Here is a 26,440-nt window from a genome sequence, read left to right on the forward strand (position 1 = left end):
ATGATCAACATAACAAAAAGACAACCTAGTGAATGGGAGAATATATTTGCAAATACTACAGGGTATCCCAAAAAATGTATACACACTTTAATAGCTGATAGTTCAATTTTTTTTAATGAAATGTATTTAATTATTCAAAGTGTGTGTGTATAAATTTTTTGGGACATCCTATATATCCGATAAGGGGTTGATATCCAAAATGAATAAGAAACTCCTACAATTCAAAAAAAAAAATACACAATTTGATCAAAAAGTAGGCAGGAGACATAAAGAGACATTTCTACAAAGAAGATATACACAGGGTCAACAGATATATGAAAAGATGCTCAACATCACTAATCATCTTAAAATGCAAATCAAAACCATAGTTATCACGTCACACTTGTCAAAATGGTTATTATATTGCCCTAGACGGTTTGGCTCAATGGATAGAGTGTCGGCCTTCGGACTGAAGGGTCCAGGGTTCAATTCCAGTCAAGGGCACATGTCTCGGTTGTGTGCTCAGTCCCCAGTGGGGGTGTGCAGGAGGTAGCCGATCAGTGATAGTCTATCATCATTGATGTTTCTATCTCTCTCTCCCTCTCCCTTCCTCTCTGAAATCAATATATACATATATCCTACCTAATAAAATAGCAATATGCAAATTGACCGCACCTTCACTATGCCCAAGCCACACCCACCATCCAAAGCCACGCCCACCAGCCAATCAGGGCGAGTATGCAAATTACCCAACAAAGATGGCGGTTAATTTGCATACGCTGAGGGAGGGAGGAGTGAAGACTGAAGACAACTTAGAAGGAAGACTGAGGAAAAGCAGATAGCAAGATGGCTGCCAGAGGGAAAGCCCGGGCGGGGTGGGGCGGGGCAGGGCAGAGTGGGGCGGAGCGGGGCGGAGTGGGGTGGGTGGCAGTGGCGCGTGGGTGCAGGCGCAGCGGCCGCAATAGCGGCGGCGGCAGTGGCAGCGCATGCGGCTGCAGCGGCCGCTTGCAGGATTTTTCCTGCAAATGGGCTACTAGTATATATATAAATGGTTATTATAAAAAAGTCAACAAACTTGCCCTGACCGGTGTGGCTCAGTGGATAGAGCGTCGGCCTGCGGACTGAAAGGTCCCAGGTTCGATTCCGGTCAAGGGCATGTACCTTGGTTGCGGGCACATCCCCGGTAGGGGGTGTGCAGGAGGCAGCTGATCGGTGTTTCTCTCTCAACGATGTTTCTAACTCTCTATCCCTCTCCCTTCCTCTCTGTAAAAAAATCAATAAAATATATATTAAAAAAAAAGTCAACAAACTACAAGTATTGACGAGGATGTGGAAAAAAGGGAACACTTGTACACTGCTGAGGGAATGCAAATTGGTGCAGCCACTATGCAATACAGTATGGAGATTCCTCAATAAACTAAAAATAAATCTACCATATGACCCAGAAATTTTACTTCTGGGTATATATCTGAAGAAAACAAAAATACTAATTTAAAAAAGATATATACACCCTTATGTTCATTGCAGCATTATTTGCAATAGCCAGGATATGGAATTAACCTAGGGTCTGTCATTAGATGACTGGATAAAGAAGATGTGGTGCAAATATACAACGGAATACTACATAGCAATAAAAGAAGATGAGCCGAAACCGGTTTGGCTCAGTGGATAGAGCGTCGGCCTGGGGACTGAAAGGTCCCAGGTTGGATTCCGGTCAAGGGCATGTACCTTGATTTCAGGCACATCCCCAGTAGGGGTTGTGCAAGAGGCAGCTGATCGATGTTTCTCTATCATCGATGTTTCTAACTCTCTATCCCTCTCTCTTCCTCTCTGTAAAAAATCAATAGAATCCTATCTAATAATAGACAAATATGCAAATTGACCATACCTCCGACACACCCACAAGCCACACCCATCATCCAATCAGAGCGAGTATGCAAATTAACCCAAACCAAGATGGCTACAGCCACAGAGAGCAAGGTTTCCTAGGTAACAGAGGAAGCCAAGCTTTCCGCCTGCCCTTGCCAGGCCTAAGCCTCCACTCAAGCTACAAAGTTTCAATTATAGAAGGTAAACAAATTCAAACAAATGGCGGCAGAATGGAGCTTGAGAGAGCAGGCCAGGGTTGCCGCCAGCAACAGGGGAAGCAAAGCTTTCCGCACACCCTGGCCGGGCCCACCTGCTTAAGGCAACAAAGTTTCGATTATAACCCCAACACAAATGGCTGCCGGCCTCGGAGGGAGCCCCAGGCTTGGCTCCGCTCCAGGCTACAAAGTTTCAATTGTAGAAGGAAAATAAATTCCAGATACCAGGGCCTCCCCTTGGGTTGCCAGGGGGCGTGGCCGGCCTGCAAACCACCACAGGCCCCTCGATCAGGCCGCCCCACACCCCAAGGGAACCCCTACCTGATCCGGGACACACTTCAGGGCAAACCAGCTGGCCCCTACCCCTGTACCAGGCCCCTATCCTATCCAATAAAAGAGTAATATGCAGATTGATCATCACTGCAACACACAATATAGCTGCCCCATGTGGTCAAAGATCCTGCCCCCATGTGGACACAAGATGGCCACAAGATGGCCAGCAGGAGAAGGCAGTTGGGAGGCACCCTGCCTGCAAGGGAGGGCAGTTGAGAGGGACCAAGCCTGCAAGGGAGGGCAGTTGGAGGTGATCAACCCTGCAGGAGAGGGCAGTTAGGGGTGACCAGGCCAGCAGAGGAGGGAAGTTGGGGGCAAACAGGCTGGCAGGCAGAAACGGTTAGGGGCAATCAGGAAGGCAGGCAGGCAAGCAGTTGGGAGCCAGCAGTCCTGGATTATGAGAGGGATGTCCGACTGCCCGTTTAGGCCCGATCCCTAAACGGGCAGTCAGACATCCCTCGAGAAGTCCCAGATTGGAGAGGGTGCAGGCTGGGCTGAGGGACAACCCCCCTCCGTGCACGAATTTCGTGCACTGGGCCTCTAGTATATATATATATACTCGTAGCCCGTTTGCACGAAGATTCGTGCAATAGACCTTCATTCACCTGGCTGCCTGCACCAGTTTTCTGCCGGCACCGGGGACCCAGGCCTTGGCTGTGGCCACCGCCTTCTGCCTTCTTTCAGGGTCGGGGCTTGGCCCCGGGCGGTGGCCTTGGGCTCCGCCACACCCCAAAGTCCCTGCAACGGTTTCCTGGTGGGCGTGGCTTGGTTGGTGGGCGTGGCTTGGGCGTAGCGAAGGTGCGGTCAATTTGCATATTTGTCTATTATAAGGTAAGATATAAAAAGATGAAATCTTGCTATTTGCAACAATATCGATTGACCTAGTAGGTATCATGCTAAATGAAATAAATAAGTCAGATAGAGAATGACAAATACAATATGGCTTCACTTATATGTGTAATCTAAAAAAACACACAAAACAACCACCACAAAAAGCAAGCAAGTACAATAAAATAAAAACAGACTCATAGCCGAAACCGGTTTGGCTCAGTGGATAGAGCGTTGGCCTGTGGACTCAAGGGTCCCAGGTTCGATTCCGGTCAAGGGCATGTACTTTGGTTGCGGGCACATCCCCAGTAGGGGGTGTGCAAGAGGCAGATGATCGATGTTTCTCTCTCATCGATGTTTCTAACTCTCTATCCCTCTCTCTTCCTCTCTGTAAAAAATCAATAAAATATATTTTTTAAAAAAACAAAAACAAAAACAGACTCATAGAAACAGAGGTCAAAGTATGGTTACCAGAGGGGGAGGGGCGGGGAATGGGTAAGAAAGGTGAAGCAGAATAAAGTCAGTAACATTGTGATAAATTTGCACAGTGACAGGTGATTACTAGAATTAGAGGGGTGATCACATTGTAAGGTATAAAAATGTTAAATCAGCCTGGCTGGCGTGGCTCAGTGGTTGAGCATGAACCTATAAACCAGAAGATCGTGGTTCAATTCCCAGTCAGGACATATGCCCGGGTTGTGGGCTCAATACTCATCATTGATGTTTCTATCTCTCTCTCCCTCTCCCTTCCTCTCTGAAATCAATAAAAAAAATATTTAAAAAAAAAAAAGAAATGTTAACTTATTTTTTAAAATGTCTAATTATTGCCCTAACCGGTTTGGCTCAGTGGATAGAACATTGGCCTGCGGACTGAAAGGTTCCAGGTTCTATTCTGGTCAAGGGCATGTACCTTGGTTGCGGGCTCATCCCCAGTAGGTGTGCAGGAGGCAGCTGAGCAATGTTTCTCTCTCATCGATGTTTCTAACTCTCTATCCCTCTCCCTTCCTCTCTGTAAAAAATCAATTAAAGCCCTGACTGGTTTGGCTCAGTGGATAGAACATCAGCCTGTGGACTGAAGGGTCCCGGGTTCAATTCTGGTCAAGGGCATGTACCTTGGTTGCGGGCACATCCCCAGACGGGGGTATGCAGGAGGCAGCTGATCTATGATTCTCTCTCATCGATGTTCCAACTCTCTCTCCCTCTCCCTTCCTCTCTGTAAAAAAATCAATAAAATATATATTTTTTTAAAAATCAATAAAATATATTTTTAAAAGGTCAAATTACTATATTGTTTACCTGAAATTAACATAATATTGTATACAAACTATACATTTTTTTATATTTAATTTAAAAAAAAACCAGCTAACATAATTGGTATTATAAGAAAACCTTCAAGTACAATTAGCTGCTTATAATTTAAACTAGAGGCCCGGTGCACAAAATTCGTGCGGGGGGGGGGGTCCCCTCAGCCCACCTGCACCCTCTCCAATCCGGGACCCCTTGGGGGATGTCCGACTGCTGGTTTAGGGCCGATCCCGGCAGTCGGACATCCCTCTCACAATCCTGGACCTCTGGCTCTTAATTGCTCACCTGCCTGCCTGACTGGTCACCCCTAACTGCCCCCCCTGCCGGCCTGATCACCCCTAACTGCCCCCCACTGCTGGCCTGGCCACCCCAAACTGCCCCCCCCACTGGCCTGGTTGCCTCTTACTGCCCCCCCTGCCAGCCTGGTCGCCTCTTACTGCCCCCCTCTGCTGGCCTGGTTTTCCCTCAGTGCCCCCTCTGCTGGCCTGGTCACCCCCAACTGCCCGCCCTGCCGGCCTGGTCGCCCCTCACGGCCCCCCCGCCGGCCTGGTTGCCCCACGCAGCCTGCTTGTTCAGTCATTTGGTCGCCCCTTACTAATCCCCCTGCTGGCCTGGTCATCCCACGCAGCCTGCTTGTTCAGTTGTTTGGTTGTCCCTCACTAACTCCCCTGCCAGCCTGGTCGTACGCAGCCATCTTGTGAGGGCGTGAGGGTCAATTTGCATATTATCTCTTTATTATAAAGGATATACTATAGCATTCAGGTTATTACCGCTATTTGCACCCTACTCTGTTCATACCATGCAATTTATCTTTCATGAATGTATATGTTTTACTTTGCAAACACATACATGCTTTGCACCCCTGCAGCACATTGTAATATTACCTCAGATGTAAACAGCTTATAATCTTCTGATTTTGCTGATCCTCTTTTAGGTCTAGTTTAAAAATAAGACAGAATGTGCATACCCAAGCATAATCCCAACAGAACACAAACAAATGAATGTTTAGCTCGAGTAGTAATCATTTGAATATTATACCTGATTCAAAATTTTTAATGTCATTTTTAATCAAATTGCTACTTGTATTAATATTTCATAATACAACAGAAGTTCACTATTCTGAACAGATATTTTCAGCATACTGTCCGGTGAATAGCAGGCACTCTGAAAGTCTAGTCAGGGCTTAGCACACAGCAAATGTGGAGGTTGGGCAGTGCCACCTCCCTAAATGCTTTCCTGGTACTCCAGGAGAACTCCAGGCTAGGTTTACTGGAGAGCAGATGGGTCACTCAGCAGTACTTTTCCCATCAGAAAATTCCTTCACCACTAATCAATTCATTCGCAAACCCCTGGTGTTAAGATCTGCCTTTTTCAGACTTGATACCAGCTAAGAAGATTTTTGAAAGGGAAAGGCTGATGAAAATTAGAGTACTCTGGGAGTGTCCCAAAGGAACACTTGGTGAGGTAGAAGGCTGAGGGTATTCTGGAAAACAGACATGACTGCTTTCATGTGAGCAGTCACAACTCAAAAGAGGGACTTATTTTAAATAATTTAAACAGAGAATAAAGCTCCAGAAAAGAAGAGAGACTAATCCATTAGAGTCAAGACTAAACATGAGAAAATACTTGCCTCGTTTATGCATTCCCCTAACCTCCTCAAGGAAGGAAATGTCCGAACTTTCATGATAAGGACACTAATGCTCTGAGGGGCTAAGCCACCTACCTAAGTCTTAGGGTCACGTGGCAGAGTAGTTTTGGAAGCAGGTCTCTTGTTGCAAATAACCAAATTTGTCTAAAATTATATTCCAAGAAAATTTCAGATGAATTATGCTTACAATAAGGGTGCACACTGGAGGGGAAATGTACAGAAAGAATCACTTATAAGGTTTTGCAGTATGTATAGGGTGAGGCAAAAGTAGGTTTACAGTTGTTCGGATAGAAAATAATGCAATAATATTAATAAATAATAGTACAAGAATAAACTCTTGCCCTGGCCAATGTGTCTAAGTGGTTAGAGCATCAGCCCATGCACTGAAGGGTCTTGGGTTCGATTCCCAGTCAAGGGCACCTACCTGGACTGCAGGTTCAATCCCCCTGATGAGGGCACATGTGAGAGGCAACCAATCAATATACACTGATGTTTAAAAAAAAAAAAAAAAGAAGAAACTTTTACATACTCACAACTGTAAACCTGCTTTTGCTCCACCCTTGTATTTCTAACTATTAAAGCACAGTTAAGTTACTTATATTTATTTTATTATTTAGGGACCATGTGACAATAACAAATGATCATGTTACAGCTTAAATAATGAGCTATACTGATATAGCAGATAGTATCCTTATTCATGTATATGATTAATTCATGTCCAAAACAACCCTAAGAAGTAGGTGAATAATATCATCTACCTCATTACAACAGGGGAACTGAGGAACAAAAAAGTAATTGCCCCAAGGGGACATAGTAAGAGGCATACAGGCCTCATATCTAGGCAATGGGGCCCTGAGCCCCAACTCTAAAAGCAAATAAATAGTATTAATATCAGCAACTGCTCATTACAACTGAGTTTTTCTGTTAAATGAAAATTCTTACCTCTGGTTTGCTAAGGCTGGATGAAACCAAGGAGCCGGATCCCACATCCAAATCCCATTGCTTTTTACCATGATCCTCTGGATCCAAGGCAGCAATTCGCCCATCTAAAGTGCTGATAATCACTAATGATCTGTAAGTTTAAAAATTAATAGGAAAAAGTTTAAAAGATATCTAAGATATTGAGCCCCTACTCCCCACACTTGAAAGAAAACCAGCCCCTCCCAGGCTTCTACTTGCAGGAGAGAAGCAGGGCCCACCTCCTCATATCACTTACTGTCCTGCCACTACTATCTGCCTTTAGCCCCCAAGACAATTGCACTGTGTCCTTTATCTGTTTACATCACTTATGAAAAGTCTCAGTCTACTACTAGGGCACCCCTCATTCCCACACTCTAATCCCCATATGAAACTCAACATTTTCTGCTCTGTTCTCTTCTACCTTTCCCAATCCTGAAGTCTTCCCTGAATGCTCACTTTCCTTCTTGCTCTAATGAAATCTGACTTTCCCTGAGAACACTGCTTTGGAAGCAATAACTGTTTCTCCATACCCTTGACTGCTGGGTCTAGTGATAGGGTAGGTGCATTCCTTGTACCTTGTCACCATCCCCAGACTACTTTCTTTCTCTCCTCTCTAAAAATCCTCAGGATCAGACTATTCCAACTATTACCCCACTAGCAATTGTTTACTGACCGACCCTCAGTCACTAGCCCCATTCCATGAGCATTTTAGGTCCTCGTTTACTGTCACTATTAACAAATTCTTTCAGTTTCCATGATCTGTCTACCTTGCCTCAGTCACTCCCAAGTTCAGACCCTCGTCCTTGTTATTATCAAGCACAACTTCCTGTCCCACTGAAATTTCAAGCATCCCACCCCAAGCCAAGAACCCCTTTCCAGCTCACCTCTACTTTCCTGACTCCTACAAACCACTGACCACACCAAACCTACAAGCCATATTATCCTATTACCTACCTTCGCTACCATTATGCTTTCACTTCTTTCTCATCCAGTTGAAATTCCACAGTCCTTCATTTTAAGCACTTCCTTTCTTACACCTTCAACCCCTATTCCTCTTTTGCATGTCACACTTGACTGGCAGAACTCCAACCCTAATTAAATTTAACTTTTTGCCTTTTTTTTTTTTTTCATTCTTGCATCTGTGCAGTTGGATGTGGCTAAAGAAAAACGTAACCATGCTGACTGGTCTCACTTTAATTATGACCACCAAACCTCAAAGGGACTATTACTGATGCTCAACAATCATATGACACTTCCCTAGTCTACCCACTTGCCCGATGTCCTAGGTCAGTGGTCGGCAAACCGTGGCTCGCGAGCCACATGCGGCTCTTTGGCCCCTTGATTGTGGCTCGGCGTTAGAACCACTTCTTCAAAATAGACTCGCCCAGGCCGAAGACCAACTTCTGCGCGTGGGCCACGAAGTTTCAATGGCACTGTACGTGCGCGCCCGCACGTGGTATTTTGTGGAAGAGCCTCACTCAAGGGGCCAAAGAGCCACATGTGGCTCGCGAGCCGCGGTTTGCCGACCACTGTCCTAGGTTGACTATCAAATTTCTCATTTTTCCTCAAATTTCTGACACCAGCTCTTCCAAGCTCATGCACCTCAGGAATTATGCTACCTATTTCTCGGAGGAAATCAGAAATAATCCAACAAGGCTGTTTCCCACCATCACATCTATCCATTTATCTGCACCTGGACCCATGTATTCTCCTCCTCCTGTTACTGTGGGGCACAGTCCACACTCCCACCCCCCACCACCATTTCCACCTAGGCAAGAGATCTCTCCCTCATGCATACATGAGGACTCACACCTGCAAATCTCTCCTCTTGCCCCCAGACCAATTATTCTCCTCTACCAGACCATTCCTCTCAGTATTCCAATCTGCTATGATTTCTCCCAACATAAAAACCAACCCAGGTTACACAGAAATAACCACTCTCCCCCTCTAGCTTCCAATTCATTCCTTGCCCGTTTTGGAGCAAATTTCTTGAAAGAGTTGTTATATACTCTATGTCTACAAATCTAACTATTTCTAATCAAGCTTTTGTCTCTACCACTCCACTGAAAAGGTTTTTGCTGGAGTCACCTATCACCTTCACATTGAAAACCCCGTGGTCAGGTCTCAGTTCACTTGACCTCTGATCAGCTACTTCTCCCGCCCACCATGAAACACACTCTTAAACTCGGTTTCCAGAACACCACATTCTCCTGGTTATGACTTGCTTACAGTGTTACTCACTTTATTGCAGTGGTCTGGAACTAAACCCGTAAAATCTCCCAGGTCTGCCTGTATGGCTAGCTCACATAGCTCAGAGGAACGCAAATACCCCTGATCATAAAAGTCAGGTGGAGTGCCTGTACAAACCAGTAAAGGTTCACGGGTTCCAGACCCACGGGGTCTTAACCAGTACCCAGGTGAGTCTCATATTAAGGCCAGTTTGGCAAACATGATTTAGCTGAGAGGTCTATTTCCTTAGAGTGAAATTAATATTATTATTATTATTATTATTATTATTATTATTATTATTACCTGAATGAAGAAGGCCTATTGATCAACTTTGTCAGTAAACTCTATCTCTAACCTAACCTTGCTTTAGTTTCCTAAGGCAATGTTTGGATGACTGAACAAGCAGCACTATTAGCTCCTCTCCAGAAAGGTCATCAGCACCCTCCTCTCCCAATGGCCAGATCCATTCTCCTAGTCAGGTGTGTCCCTGTGGCAGCAGGTGACAATGTGTGGCTCCTCATTCTGGGCATTCCTCTTTCCCTGGCTTTCACAGCACCAGCCCCTGCACCCATCCTCACTCGCATTCCTGCTCTCAATCATGAACAAGCAGGCATGGAGTTCTAGCTTTCTCCAATGCCCACAGCTTCACCTATTACATGGCAGCTCCCACACCCACAAAGTATTTACAGCTCCTCTCTCTCCCAACCCTGCTTTGGCATTGTCAGCAGGACATACTTGTTCTTTGCCACAAAGCACGCAGAAAACTTAACTTTTTCCCACACATTTCTCTATCCACCCTGTCACTTGTCATTTAAATCAGACATCAACTCTACCTGCTCCCTCACACTCTACATTTAAACAACAATCATGTACTCTTGATTCTATCACGTTAGCTTCTTCTAAATCTTTCCCTTCTAGTTCATTACGACTGCCCTTGCCCTGGAACAGAGTCTCATTAATTATTAGAACACCTATAAAAGCCTTTCTGACATATTCTCTTTCCCTTCTGCTCTTCCAACAGTTTTGTTTCCACAAAAGAAACCATGTAAACTTCTGACGCTCCATGTGCCCATTAAATACAGTCCACATGCTTAGGTATGGCCCACATCTCTGCCTGCCCTCCACATCTCTGCCTGCCCTCCTCCCCCCCCCCCCACCGCACACACACACACACACACACACACCCTCGTTTCTAACCTTTTCAACAAAGTTCCCTGTTAATTTATTTTGTCTCAAGTCTTAAATGATTTCATTTACCCAATAAACACCACTTCTAATGAATTCCCATATCTTTATGGGAAATATTTAAGTACCAAACAAAATATTCAAGATTTCTGGAAAGAAGTAGCTAAAATTACTATATTAACCCTTTGCACTTGCTTGCTTTTTTCTTGATTCCTGCTACCGATGCTAACCGTGTCGAGTCACACTCGACATCCGAGTGCAAAAGGTTAAGTTTGATATAATTCTAGCTCAAAGCAAAGAAACATTGACTTTTAATTTTTTTCCTGGTGATATATATTTTTAAAATTTTATTTTTAGCCCTAGCCAGTTTGGCTCAGTGGATAGAGCGTCAGCCTGCAGACCAAAGGGTCCCAGGTTCAATTCCAGTCAGGAACATATACCTTGGTTGCAGGCTCCTCCCTGGCCTGGGCCCTGGTTGGGGCTCGTGCAGGAGGCAACCAGTATATGTGTTTCTCTCAGATCGATTTTTCTCTCTGTCTTTCCCTCCCTCTTCCACTCTCTCTAAAAAAAAATAATAATAATAATAGTGGGAAAATCCTCGGGTGAGGATTAACAAAACAAAAAAAAAATTAAAAATTTTATTGTTAATTACAGTTCACATTCAATATTTGAGCTGGGTAAAAAAGGTGAGGGGATTAAGAAGTACAAATTGGTTGTTACCAATAGTCATGGGGATGTAAAGTACAGCAAAGGGAATAATATTCTAATAACTATGTATGGTGTCAGATGAGTGAGAAATTTATTGGGATTACCACTTAGTAAGTTGTATAATGTCTAATTACTGGGCTGTACACTTGAAACTAATAGTGTATGTCAACTATAATTGAAAAATAAAAAATGATTTAAAAATAAACATGTTCTCGTTCAAAAACAAACTAATACTCATTGTACTTTACTTCTTAGTCCCCACCTACTAAGTAAATCTTCAAATCAAACCTCCTTTATTTAAACATATCACAAGACTATCCGTGCCCCAAATGAAAATAAATATAATGTCAAAAGTTACCAACAAGCCCTAGCTGGTTTGGCTCAGTGGATAAGAGCATTGGCCTGTGGACTGAAGGGTCACAGGTTCGATTCTGGTTAAGGGCATATGCCCAGGTTGTGGGCTCAATCCCCAGTAGGGGGCGTGCAGGAGGCAGCCAATCAATGATTCGCTCTCATCACTGATGTTTCTATCTCTCTGTCCCTCTCCCTTTCTCTCTGAAATCAATGAAAATATATTTTAAAAAAATAAAAAGGTTACCAACTATACTTTATAACTTTGACATATCCACTAGACCTTAAAGAAACACCATCTAAGTTTTCAGTGTTATAGACAACATTCAAGTGACAAATATCCTTTTCCTACTAAATTAAGACATTTTTGGAAACACATTTTTTTACTTTATGAAACATTTTTAATCAAAATGGTTATTTACAAATAGAACAGGGTGAAAAAATAAAAGTAACATTACCCTCTCATATTTAGTCCTGTAGCCTACAAGTTGTCCTCTTTTTATTTTAAAACATTTTCTAATAAAAATATAAAGTAGCCCCTCTCTTACAAAAAAAGGAAAGGGAAAAATAAAACAGATGGAGTTCCTAGGACCTAGGCAGTAAAGCATGAAGAGCAATGTCCAAACTACAGATTACAGCAGCTGACAAAGACAGGACGCCCTGTGCAAAATGGTGCTGAGTTCAATCCTAGCACATATCATATCTAGAGTCCAGATGTCAATTAAACTAAAAAGACAATTGTAGACAGGAAGGCTTGCCCATTGCTTGCCTAAAGTCTGTTTATTTTGGCTTACAACTTGCCGTGAAAGTTATGCATAAGTTCTTCTTTAAATGTGCATTTTAGTCAATGTTAAAAGTCTAGAGTTGAAAAAGTTTCCTTTCAACACTGCATTCTGAGATTCTATTATTCCATGGTCATATTTTTTTTAAAGCATGACTATGAATCTGAAAATCTATACAATTTCTGATTGGATACCACTGATTCACATCAGATCAGTTTGTGAAAGGACAGAGAGGGGAATAAAGAGGAACAAAATCATCTTGCAGAGTATTTTCATGCTATCTCATTAAATTTAAAAAAATCAAATTAAAGATGCACAAATTGAAGAAGCACCATATATTATTAAATTTTGTAACTTTTGTTATAGGGGAATTAGAGGCAGAAAAAAGGAAATACTTTACAAATTAGAGTGATTGTTAAGATAAAACTAGTTCTTGACAACTTCTGAGTTTGTCAGATGTCCTCAATAGGAAGATGCCCATCCCATCCCAAGAACCACCACCAGTAACACTTTGTAAATTGCTATTTCCGTTGGAGTCAGAAAACTGGTTTCTCAAATTATGCCAACTTGTATAAAACCTAACAATGAGGTGATTGTCACTTTCTTCCCAACTTTGTGCAATGGCCATCCCATTTAAATTTCAAATAAATGTAATATTTAATAAACATACTTTAGCACTGACAAGACTGCTATCAGAAAACTACCTTTATTTTAGCTACTTTAAAAAAAGTTTAAGTCATTCATTCACATGCTTGAGGTGCAGAGTAAACATTTAGAATGAAGTCAATGAAAATGCCATCAAAAGAAAAACATGCCTGGCCTTGTAGCTCAGTTGGTTAGAGTGTCATCGAGATATGGGAGATTTCGGATTCAATCCCTGGTCAAGGCACATACCAGAATCAACCAATGAATGCACAAGTGGAACAACAAATTGACCTCTCTGTTTGTCCTTCTCACCCCTTTCCTCCCTCCCTTCCTCTCTCGCTAAAATCAAGAGAAAGAAAGAAAGAAGGAATTAGTGACCCTTATACTGCTTCTTGGGCCTCAAGACAACATGCAAAAATGACCATCTTTGCCCTGACTGGTTTGGCTCAGGGCAGTGGTCGGCAAACTCATTAGTCAACAGAGCCAAATATCAACAGTACAACGATTGAAATTTCTTTTGAGAGCCAATTTTTTTTAAAAAACTTAAACTTCTTCTAACGCCACTTCTTCAAAATAGACCCGCCCAGGCCGTGGTATTTTGTGGAAGAGCCACACTCAAGGGGCCAAAGAGCCGCATGTGGCTCGCGAGCTGCAGTTTGCCGACCACGGGCTCAGGGGATAGAGCGTAGGCCTGCGGACTGAAGGGTCCCAGGTTCGATTCCAGTCAAGGACATGTACCGTGGTTGCGGGCACAACCCCAGTAGGGGGTGTGCAGGAGGCAGCTGATCGATGTTTCTCTCCCATTGATGTTTCTAACTCTCTATCCCTCTTCCTTCCTCTCTATAAAAAAGCAATAAAATATATATTTTTTTAAAATGACCATCTTAATTCCCCACCTCCCTCCTTTTAAAAGTTTGCAAGTGGCAAAATTCTTCACAGCTGTTTGTAATAAACACTTAATTCAAATTAATTCAAATCTTTCTCCTAATCCTCCTTCTTGAAACAAACAGATTAGCCTATTATTATGAACTGATACTCTCTTTTTTTTTTAAGAGAATTTAGAAAAAAGTTCTATAAACATTGCATACTTACCTCCTGTTGACTCTGTCAATTTACTTACCCAAAGTTTCTCAAACTTCCCACGTTATCTTAAACTACCTGGCAGACCCCTGAATCTGGGACTATGTCTTCCTAGACAACTGTTTGCCAAAAGTCACTTACATTCTGCCAGGCAAAATTCCTCTATTTTACCTTGTTTCTGAGAAAAGTGAACCTCCGGCTTGCCAAGTAGTATCTCCCCAACTACCTTCACCTCCTCCTACAATCCTCTTTATCAACCTGTGCAAATAGGCTCTCTCCTCTGTGTGTGTAATTAAGATCAGAGGTCCCTGTTCCTAAAATTTGCCTCCCATCAGGTTTAACTGTGAGGGAAGAAGGAGCTGGGAATGAAAAGGAGGAATCCTTAACCTCGCTCTTGCTGAGTACTCCATTGCTTTAATAAACCCTTTAAGTGCACTCATCACCACATCCCTCATTCTTTTCAGTCCTTACTCTATAGTATATAGAGTCTATACCACCAACCTAGCCAGTGGTAGTTGTCTTCTTTGCTGGCATGTCTCCTCTAAAATATAAGGCATTTCCTGAGGATTTATCATGAGCCTCATTTTCTCACAGCTTCAACTATTTATCCTGACTGCTCCAACTTCAGTCACTCATTTCCACCTGCCTACCCAAATATCTCCCTCTAGACTCTAGAGCAGGCGTCCTCAAACTACGGCCCGCGGGCCACATGCGGGTGTTTTTGCCGTTTTGTTTTTTTACTTCAAAATAAGATATGTGCAGTGTGCATAGGAATTTGTTCAGTTTTTTTTAAACTATAGTCCGGCCCTCCAACGGTCTGAGGGACAGTGAACTGGCCCCCTGTTTAAAAAGTTTGAGGACCCCTGCTCTAGAGTCTAGAGTCCTGCCTGGACCTACAAGTCACCATGTCCATCATCAAACCCCTTCTCTTTTCTTCCCTGTTCCCCTAATCCTCTGACTTTCTGGCCACCCAGTCTGTCTTTGGATGGGAGTACCAAGGTAGGTAGAACTGATTAATTTGCTAGGAACCCAGACTCTACCTCAAACATATTCCCTCTGTTCTACATCCACTTAACAGCAAACCTCTCCTCTGAACTGTTACAACACTGTCCTTGTGGCATCATCACGTCAAGCTTTCAGTACATGTTATTGCTGGAGAAACATTTCTTAAGCACAAACTTTAATCAGGACTGGCCCTTGAGATACTTCACACATCACTTATCCAACTGTAATGTGCATGTGAAGCACACGGTAATCTTGTTAAAACACAGATACTTCCTCAGTGGGTCTGAGTGGTGCCTGATTCTGGACTTCTAACATGCTCCCTAGTGATGGCCATGCTGCTAGTGTGAAGCTAGATCTATACAATATGGCCCCAGCTATTTTTCTAGTCTCATTTTTTACTCCTCCTTGCCCAGCACTCCCGAATGTCTGTCTATCTCTCTCACATACACACAGGTCTCACACAGATGTATATGAATAAAAGATTCCCTAGCCCAGCTGGTGTGGGGTGTGGGTGTGGGATGTGGCTCAATGGTTGAGTATTGATCTATGAACCAGGAGGTCACAATTCAATTCCAGGTCCGGAGCACATGCCCAGGTTTCAGGCTAGATCCCCAGTGGGGGGCATGCGGGAGGCAGCAGATCCATGATTTTCTCTCATCCACTGATGTTTCTGTCTCTCCCTTTCCCTTCCTCTCTGAAACCAATAAAAATATATTTTTTTAAAAGTTTCCCTAAACGTATTTTCCAGCTTTTGTGCCTTTTGCTGTTTCCTCAAGTTTTGTGTCTGCCCATCACCATTCTAACCACTTTTCAGGAACCACCTCATTCTGCCTCAGCCTTTGCTTATCTTCTCATCTACCTCATCGCCTGTACCCCACCGAAGGAAAATCACAAAAACCTCCAGACACTGGCTTCTGCTCTGTAATGTCCTGGGTCATCTCACATAATCCTAGGGGCTAGACTCCACGTGGACTCCTCCAGGAGGGCTGGATCTGCCCATCCTCTGGAACCCCAGAGCATCGTGCAGGCCTTTGTAAGTACCCACAAGAACCTGCTGCAGCCGAAACCGGTTTGGCTCGGTGGATAGAGCGTCGGTCTGCGGACTGAAGGGTCCCCGGTTCGATTACGGTCAAGGGCATATACATTGGTTGCGGGCACATCCCCGGTAGGGGGTGTGCAGGAGGCAGCTGGTCGATGTTTCTCTCTCATCGATGTTTCTAGCTCTCTATCCTTCTCCCTTCCTCTCTGTAAAAAATCAATAAAATATATTTTAAAAAAAAGAACCTGCTGCAGTGGATTTGTAATCTAAGAAAAATGAAACATCTTAATTCATGGAACTTACTTTGAGCAGGGACTTCAGAAGTTTCAAGATAAAACACTCTTTCAGGAATGTTAATTAATTAGCAAAGCCTATGAAAATTGTCAAGCATTTGCTATTTTTAAAAAAATCCTATATAATAAAGAGCTAATATGCTAATTAGACCAAACAGCAGAATGACTGTCTGGATGACAAGCAGGGGCTGTGAGGGCTGAGCCCCTTGCATGAATTTCATGCATCGGGCCTCTAGTTTACATATAAACATTCAAGTGGTGAGACTTTTATTACTTATCCTATTTATAGTTTGCAGGTACATAGATCAAGGTTCCGATATTTAACTGAAAATTAAATCTATTTGTTATGATCTACTAATCAGTATGCTATAAACGTACAATACTTTGTGACCTACAATTGTAGCCCTCCCTGGTTAAATTTGCCCAACACTGCTTTTATCATCCCATTTGTTAAATGGGACATCACTTTCTCTCCAGGTGTGTTAAGACAGCTGTCTGCAAAATACTTTACCATTAAAATGTGTCCAGACTTGGAAAAGTGCTTTAAAACTTGTATCTTTAAGTACCATTTTCAAGGAGGCTAATCAACTCAACCAAGACAGCCCTATATTTAATGTTTATATGGTAAATTCTCTACATATCGAAACTGCCAAAATTCAAGAACCTACCCATAGCTCTTAAACTTTGTCTAGTGTGTTCAGAAATTGTCTGGTTTGCTTGTTAAATTTGCAGATTCAAGGTTCTTACCCAGAAAAAGTCTGATTCAGTGGATCTGGGGTGGAGTTTACTAGCATCCCCAGGTATTCTGATGCAGGTTTTCCCAGATCTCAATCTGAGAAGTACTGACATTACCCCTGCTCCGGGGTTGTGTTTAAAAGGGATGTAGAGCCCCGCTGGCGTGGCTCGGTGGCTGAGCGTGGACCTGTGAACCAGGAGGTCACGGCTGGACTCCCAGTAAGGAAGGGCTGATGCCCGGTTGCGGGCTCCATCCCCAGTGGGGGCGTGCAGGAGGCAGTCGAGCAGTGATTCTCTCTCATCATTGATGTTTCTATCTCTCTCTCCTTCTATCTTCCTCTCTAAAATCAATAAAAAATACATTTTTTAAAAATAAAAACGGGAATGTAGAAATCTCTCCGTAAGGTCCTCTCCCAAAACAGCTGTCACACCAGCACCGATAACTGGTGACTCAGGAAAGAAAAGAGGGTGGGGCGGGGCTGAAAGTTCCTTGGAGTAAGTAAGAAGCCCACAACAACCGAGGGAAAGAACCTTTTCTTGCCCATCTCCGCGCTCTTCTGAGATCATCCCCCAAACACCTGCCGGGACCGACGGGAAGGCGGCCCGCGCTCGCCCCAGTCACCGCCATTCTCGCCGGTGAGAGGCCGCAGCCTAGGAGGACCCGGGCCCCCAGCCCTCGCGGCGCGCGCGCAAACCAGCGCTTCCCGAGCGGGCGCCCCTCACCTGCCATGCGGCCGCAGCTCCGGCTCTGGGTCGGGCTCAGGCTCGGGCTCCCACGGCTCCCGCTCGCCCGTGGCCGCCGGCAACGCCTCGGCGTCCTCCACCGTCACCTCAGCCGCCGTCAACGCCCCAGCCGGCACCCGCGCGGCCCAGGTAGGAGCCGCCGCAGCCCCCAGGCCAAACGCCGCCTCCGCCGCCGGGGCGGGTAGGTCGTGGGCGCGCCCCGCAGCTTCCGTCAGCGCCAAGAGCCCCAGCAGCAGCGGCAGCAGCGGCGGCGGCGGCGGCGCCCCCGCGAGCGGCCCCGAGCGGGCAGCGCGTTCCATCAGCGGTCGGCCCGGCGCGCGCGCATGGAGGTGAAGTCGCCGCAGACCCCGAGCGGCTGAGCTGGGGATCCCAGCAGCCTGACAGCAAGCCCGGTCCTCCCGCCACGTCTCACCTCGGTCTCCGCCACCGCTACTTGAGTGACAGTCTCCCTCGGACAGCACCCATTGAGCAAACTTTCCGCGCGTCTACGCTCCGATTGGCTGCGGCCACTGCCACTCTGGGAACCCAAGCCAGTCCTGTTGGAGAAGGTGGGCTTTCCCCGGTTGTCAACATCACGCCTGCCAATCAAATCGTACTGTCCCCTCCGAGGCCCGGCCCTGTTCCGGAAGCGGTTACCCGTAGAAGACTAGAAGTTCATTGGCGGAAGCGCGCAAAGCTCTGAGGTAACTTCTTCCTGATTGGTTGGAAGAGGCACTTACTACGTGGCCAATTCTGACTGTGGAAAGGTGGGTCCCTAGTGACAGGAAGGCTTGGAGGCGAGTCCTGGGTGCTCCAGACGCGGAAGCCCTTAAAGGAGCTGCCACAGTGGCTCTTCTGGTGTGTTTAGAAAGGCCAAAGCAAGGCGAGAAACAGAAGTGACTGCACAAGCCATGTGGTTAGAAGTGAAAGAGATGAAGTGGTTTTAGAACACCATATCACGTGCAATCCCTAGGGTACTGAGAGGTAAGGCTTCCTAGAAATGCCGACGATCTAACAGGAGATCCTGTCGGCTCAACACGCCCCTTCCCCTTCGGAATTCTTCCAAACTCACAGAGCGGAACCGCGACTTTAACCCGAGCCTTCTGACCCTGCTGTGGCATGCTTTGTACCTCATATCGGACTTGGGAGAAGAAAGAGAGAAAACTGCAAAAGTCAAAACTGGAGATCTGAATATTCAGCTAAGGAATTGGAACCTCGTGCAGCAGTTAAGGACACCCTGAAGATTTTTGAGCAGAGGCGTGAAAGAATGAGAGTTATGGTTTAGGAAGATGCATCAGTCAGCGGTGTATTCAAAAGAGTAGCATCAAAGATGAGGAGAGTAACTGGGAAGCTATTGTCCCATCAAAACTGTGAAGGGGGCAACAGGGGATAAGGACACATATGTAATACCTTAATCAATAAAGAAAAAGAAAACTGTGAAGATTTTTTAAAGATACTAGCATAAACATGCTGTAATTTCTTAACATCCAAAAGCAAAACCGAAAAAAGCCTACTTCCCCCCTCCATCTTCCACCACATTTTCTTGCTCCTACAAACACAGCAAAATTTACAAGTTGTTCTAAACAACTTGCCTTCAGTTTTTCTCTAACACACGAGTCAGGCTTTCATGCCCAGACTCCCACCAGATGGTTCTTGCTGAGGCCTCCATTGCTCATTCAAACAACAATTCTCAGTCTTCATCTTATCTATCTATCTATCTATCTATCTATCTATCTATCATCTATATATATGGCTAATATGCAAAGTGTCCCCTCGGGAGTTCGACTGGGAGACCAGGAGTTTGATTGCTCACTATGACATGTGCTGACCACCAAGGGGCGGCTCGGAATGAAGGAAGGCCCCTGCCAACAGCCGGAAAGCACCAATTGGCCCTGATCGATGGCCAGGCCTAGGGACCCTACCCATGCACACATTTCAGGCACAGAGCCTCTAGTCTATATACTGTATATAAAGGCTAATATGCCAAGTGTCCCTCTGCCCAACGGACCGGTCGCTATGACACGCACTGACCACCAGGGGCCAGACGCTCAATGCAGGAGCTGCCAAGAAGCACACTGGTCATTTACAGAGAAATGACAGTGCAGACTTGATGCCAACAAAGCAACACTCAGCTTCCCCCAAGTGGGACACAGGACCCACCACCACCCTGGAGCGACACCCCACCAAATCTCAGCCAATGCTGCCATGGCACAAAATGCAGCCCACAGCACAGCCCAGCACAGCCCGGAAACGGTTGCTGTGGGCACTGGGTAATGATGTCGTGTAGCAATGCCTGGCTTCCTTTCCCTAGCAACAACTAGCCTCCTTGCAGTTTCTTCAGTCCAGGAACACGACTTGCTTTAGCCAGGTGCAAACATTTTACACTTTAACCAAATGTCTGTGAAGTGTTTTCCCATGCCTCATCTCATTTGATCCTCACAGAAGTCCTGGAGTAGGTAGATAGGAGACTCTGTGTGAAATCCTATTTTTTTTCATTAGCCAGAAACAGAGATTTAGAAACTTGACCCGACTGAAAAGAAGTAAGAAATGGTGGACCTTGAAAATGACTTCAGGTTTTCTCACTGCACAGAATATAGTCAAACATTGCTACAGTTAAATATTTTACCCTTTGTTCTCCCTGCATGATCTACAATAATAATCTGCTTCGTGTTGATATTTACTGCTGTGTTGCTGACAATTACCTGAAAGAGAAGTTGGAGTGCTTCACTGGGCTGGAAAAAGTTTAGCTAAATCAGAAAGCAGGTCTAATTAAGCAAGGTTATTCTATATATATAAAATGCTAAGTTGACTCTCGCATGCATGATATATATAAAGCTCTTGCTGGTGCCAATCACACGTGTGTGTTTCGATCTGTCATTGTCGATCGTGAATTTGGCTGACACTTCTATTATAGAGAAAAGGCGAACAGCAATATTAAAATATTTCTTCTAATTAATTTCCTTTCAATGTGCATGGATTCATGCACTGGGACAATAGTCAACTATGTTTAAACCAGCAACTCAGTCTTGTCTTGCTTTCCATAAACAAGGTCACACTTTCTAGGTTTCATTTTAATTTAATCATCTTGGTAAAGGCCTTATTTCCAGTATGGGTACATTCTGAAGTATGTGGGGGGGGGGTTGAGGGAGGGTGGGGGGCAGGTAAGGACTTCATATGAATTTGAAAGTAAAGGAGACACAGTCAGTCCATAGCCCATAACCCCAGATAGATACTCACAAAGCTTGTTCCTTCAATTTCTTCAAAGCTCATCGAAGCCTTTCCTGAACACTTTTCTTTTCAATTGCAGTTTACATTCAGTAGTATTTTGTATTAGTTTTAGGTGTTGACCATAGTGGTGAGACAGTTATATACTTTATAAAGTGTCCCCCCTCCACCCACCCCCTGATATTTTTAGTATCAACCGACACCATAGACAGTTATTACAATATTATTGACTGTATTTCCTATGATGTAAATTTTATATGGAAAAGGAAAATGGGGGTGGGGGAGCTTGCAGCCTAGTTCAGTATCTGGTTAAAACTGTAGTCTTACTTCCCCACTCTGACTGACTTGGGCGGAACTGCAGAGCCTAACCCCAGGGCCCCGCCTCAGCTGACTTGGGCAGAGCTATGGGACCCTCAGGGGCCCGCCACTGGAGGAGATATATAGGTCAGAGCCTCCCCGCGAGTTCAGTTCAGGCTTTGGATCCAGAATTCCCCTGGACTAGCAGATCTGTGAAATAAAGGTTAAACTTTCTTCTCTCAGAGTGCTGGCTGATGGTTCTCCCATGCATTCATTCTGACACAACAGTATCTCAATGACTACTTTGTAACTGCCAATCTGTACTTCTCTATCCCTTAACCTTTTCCACCCAATCTCCCAACCCTCATCCCCACTGGCAACCATCAATTTGTTCTCTATATCTATGTCTGTTTCTGTTTTGTTTGTTCATTTATATAGTTCTTTATTAGTAGATGCTACATATAAGTGAAATCATATGGTATTTGTTGTCCTCTGACTCACTTATTTCACTTAGCATAATACCCTCTATTCTAACCACCCTTTTTAAAATTGAAACCCTCCTGCATCTCAGTCTCTGAACTCCTGCCCTACTTTATTTCTCTCCTTATGAAGCATCAATCTTATATAAAAACTGCTGTTTGAAATTTCAACCCTGCTATTTTGGCTTCTGTAAATGCTTGCTTGCTTAAGTAATAAGGAAATAAGACTACTCCCTGTTCCAAAGAGGCCATAAACCTTCCCCAGATGAAGTTATCAGTGCTGGGGCCAGGACAAGCCTTTGGTTGAGGTCTCAAAGCCCCAGCACATAGGGCCCTTTAAGAACTTGCAAAGGTGACCGGAAAAATCCTTATTTGGGAGACAAAGAAGGTAAAAACATATAAATAGGGAAACTTCCTGTGTGACTTGGCCCATAATTTGAGAGACATTTTCCTCTGGGCCCACGCGTAATAATAATAATAATAAGTGTAACTCCATCTCTCTAAGTGTTGCTTGGTTCTTCTCCAGTTTTCTGTAACACTTAGACCTTAAATACTATAATTTATATATTTGTTTTGTTTGTTGTTTGTATCCCTCCACTTCTATATAAGTTCTATGAGGATTTGCTCAGTAATACAGGGTGTCCCAAAAACATGTATACACATTGTGCACGAAAGGGGCCACATGCTAACCTGACAAGCTCAGAGAAGGCCTGCATGGCAAACTCAGAGACCTAAAGTAACCACAAAGGATGGTCTGAAATTAAACTTTAACTAAAAGTTATGGTGGTTAGTTGCGTCCTAGGCCAGTATCTTCACTGACAAGGTCAACCTTTACCTTATCTGAGCCTATCTGTCTTTTTTGCATCTGTGATAACATACCCTTGAAATGTCTGTGTAACTTGCAACTTCCCTTTTTCTGGACCCCTTAAAGCACAACCTAATGTGCCTGGGCTCCAGGACAGATGCCACAAATTCCTTCATTGTTATTATGTTAACTAGAGGCCTGGTGCATGACATTCATGCACTGGGGGTGGGGGGGGGGTCCCCTCAGCCTGGCCTGAGCCCTCTCGCAGTCTGGGACCCCTCAGGGAATGTCCGCCTGCCTGCTTAGGTAGGCCTAAGCCGGCAGGCGGACATTCCCCAAGGGGTCCTTAGCGCTGCTGCCCTGCGCTCACCAGCTGTGAGCCACGCTTCTGGCTGAGCGGAGCTCCCCTGTGGGAGTGCACTGACCACCAGGGGGCAGCTCTTGTGTTGAGCATCTGCCCCCTGGTGGTCAGTGTGCATCATAGTGACCAGTCATTCCACCATTCGATCGATTTGCATATTAGGGTTTTATTATATAGGATATTTGTCTGTTAATTATCCTGCACCCACCTAAATATGTGTCTATCATTTTGCTTTTTATCCAATCTCAGAGTTCCCCCACACACGCTTTGCTTTCTCCGGCCTCTTTAGTCTATTACCAATGGATTTCATGTAACCCACCTATGTCTCCTCCTTTAATTGCAATGTAAAAAATAGATGAAAGACCGCCACTCTCTGGAGTCTGGAGCACTATCCCAATCCGTTGAAATTCTGCTTCCCAGCAATTGTTGACAGTTTGGCTCAAATAAACTCACAAAAATTCTTTACAGGTTTGAATGTTTTTACATTAACAACACTTTAACAGCTGATAGCTCAATTGGTGTTTCTTTCTATTCAGCCAGACTACGCTTTGAACAAAGGGAATTCATCCTAAAATGCTACTGGAAGTTTGAAAACAAAGTTGAAGTACAAACCCTGCCTTTATAATTATTCAAAGTGTGTGTAAATTATACACACTTTAACAGCTGATAACACTTAATTTTCACTCCTTTTCAGGTTTAACAAAGAAAATGTATCCACTTTTTATAGGGATGCATAAAAGATAAAGTTTACAGTACAAAACTGGCCACAGTTGACAAATTGAGGGTGCACAAAACAAATACCAAACAAAATGATTCTTGATGTTTACTATTCCATTTCTTCGCTTCATCAGCCTGGACCATAACAGTCATCAGTTTGAAAACAGAGGTTGATTTTTTTTAAAAATTCACTTCTGTAGATTCTTTTAAATTTTGAAAATGAACTATGTTAATAAACAAGGGTTTTATAATCATTCAAAGTGTGTATACATTTTGGGGGAATATCCTATGTATGGCAAGAGCCTAAACCAACACAGGGTGTTTAGTAAGCATTTAATAAATATTTGTTGAATGAATAAACAATTTATTCAATAAGACAGAAGGGAAAGGGACAAGTTGAAAGGAAGAGATTATAATTGCTGTAGTGTGTTTAAGAAAGCAAGATCCCAGGGTTATCTGGAGGAAACAGGGACATGCCTTTCAGACTGAAAGTAGAGATTAGGAGTGCTCCTAGAGAATAAGTTACTTTGAATTGAATAGAAAATAGATGAGAGAGCTCAAACTAGTATTTATTCAACAAAACAGAAGATAATTCCAGGTGAGGATTTTAATAAATAGTCTGAGAAAGGTGTCAGAAAATTAACATGAGATGAAAATTGATTGTTGATTGCTTGTAATTGTCTGTTTGAAATTAGCTAGTGTAGATATTTTAGTGAACCTAGTAACTTTCTCAAAAAAATGATCATGGCATGAACAATAATCTGAGCTAATAAATTAGGAGTCTGCTTGTCACCTCTAAATGATGTGGAACTTTTGTTCATTCATTTATTCATTGTCATTCAGGGAGTATCACATGGCCACCTGCATGTGATGGCCATAAAGATGTGAATCAAACAGGCATGGTTTCTGCCCTCTGAAGCTTAACTTCTATCCAGTTAGGGAGACAGATACTACTTTAATACGCATACATATATTTACATTATGTAGACAAACATAAGTGCTATGATGAAAAAGACATAGGCAGGAGAGCACAGCGCTGGAAAATGCCAATAAGAAGAGTCAAACTTAATACTCAGGGGGAAACACAAATATTTCCATTATGGAAAAAGAAGGACAGTCTTAAGTCATGGCTAGTTGACTGGGAAAATGTCTTGTAGAGGGGAAAGGAGAGTCTGCGTTTTAGTACAGCCTGGAGAGGCATGGTGACTGCAGGGGAACTCTGGAGTCTGAGTCTGAGTACCGCAGGGAAGTGTAAGGAAAGTTGGGACTGGCCTGATAGCTGATCCACATAAAGAAGTTGATGCATAGGTGCCTGAGCCAGGGTTGACCAGAACAATTACGATTCTAAGACTGAGTATGGTCCAGGGGGTCAGGAAAACAGGTTGGAGATTTAGAATAATAGGCTCAGTCCATTAACAGAGAAAGTCTTTATCTGTTGAGATTATATTTGGTTGTAAATAACAAATGTCCAATAAGCCAAACAGTGTTTCAAAGTGGTTCTACCTTATACCCCACTAGTGGTATATGAGAGTTCCAGTTGTTCCATATCCTCATTAATTTGACATGATCAGTCTTTTATCTGTTGCTATTCTAGTGGGTATGCAATTGTGCATATTTAATTGTGGTTTTGGTTTGCATTTTCCAGATGACTAATGATTTGGGACATCTTTTAATGTGCTTATGGAATATATATATATATATATATATATATATATATATATATATATCTTCTTTTGTGAAATCTCTATTCAAGCATTTATAAAGGAAAGAATTTATATGGGTAAGCAGCCAGCAGAGTTTGCCACACATTGAAATAAGCTGTATCAGCTGGCTATTGCCATAACAATGCTGTGTAAGAAACCAGCCCAAAATGCAGCAGCTTAAAGCAACAAAAATATACTCTCACACCTTTCACCTGGGGGTTGACTGATCTAGCCAGGACACATTTTCCTTATGACAATGGACGAAACATGAAAAAGATGAGTGGAAACTTACAGGACCTCTTGAGGCTAGAGTCAGAATAGAGTACTATTACTTCCATTCATATATGCTAAGGCAAGGCATAGACTAGGCCCAACAACAGTGGGGCAGGAAAAGATGTCCTGTGTCTAGTGAGAAAAACTGCAAACTCACATTACAAAAGACATGAGTACATTTGGGAGAAAAATATAATCTACCACAAGTGCTATGAGAGTAATCGTTTGTATCTATGTCTGAATCTAGCATGAGCAATTGCTTCAAAGCAATACACACAATGAGATACCACTTTAGATCTATCAGAAAAGCTATTTTTTTAAAAAAAAAAAAGAAAAGACAATATGAAATGCTGGCGAGGATGGGGAACAATTGGAAGCCTCATACATGCCTGGACTAAACACAAAATGGTAAAACTATTTTGGAAAGTTTGGCAGGTTTTTTTTTTCCATTTTTTTATTAAGGTATTATATGTGTACATATCTTACCATTGCCCCCACACACACCCCACTCTCATACATGCCCTCACCCCCCAGAGTTTTGTGTCCATTGGTTCTGCTTATATGCATGCATACAAGTCCTTCGGTTGATCTCTTATCTCCCCCACCTCTCCCTAACCTTCCCGCTGTAATTTGACAGTCTGTTTGATGTTTTACTGCCTCTGTATCTA

At 43.7% G+C, this 26,440-nt stretch overlaps 1 protein-coding gene across 1 annotated transcript in view; it reads right to left on the reverse strand.

Annotated features, from left to right (window-relative positions):
- The window catches only part of EIF2AK3 (eukaryotic translation initiation factor 2 alpha kinase 3), a 99,882-nt gene extending 81,290 nt beyond the window's left edge, over positions 1-18,592 (reverse strand). The window contains exons 1-2 of the mRNA XM_079776958.1: positions 17,913-18,592; positions 7,120-7,249 (exon numbers count right to left, since the gene is read on the reverse strand). Of these exons, the coding sequence (XP_079633084.1) occupies positions 7,120-7,249; positions 17,913-18,232 (450 nt within the window). The 5' untranslated portion in view covers positions 18,233-18,592. The remainder of the gene's footprint in view (positions 1-7,119; positions 7,250-17,912) is intronic.
- Between the last annotated feature and the right edge of the window lie 7,848 nt (positions 18,593-26,440).

This window comes from Cnephaeus nilssonii (genome assembly GCF_951640355.1).
Source record: "Cnephaeus nilssonii genome assembly, chromosome: 7".
In the NCBI taxonomy this organism is placed as follows: Eukaryota; Metazoa; Chordata; class Mammalia; order Chiroptera; family Vespertilionidae; genus Cnephaeus; species Cnephaeus nilssonii.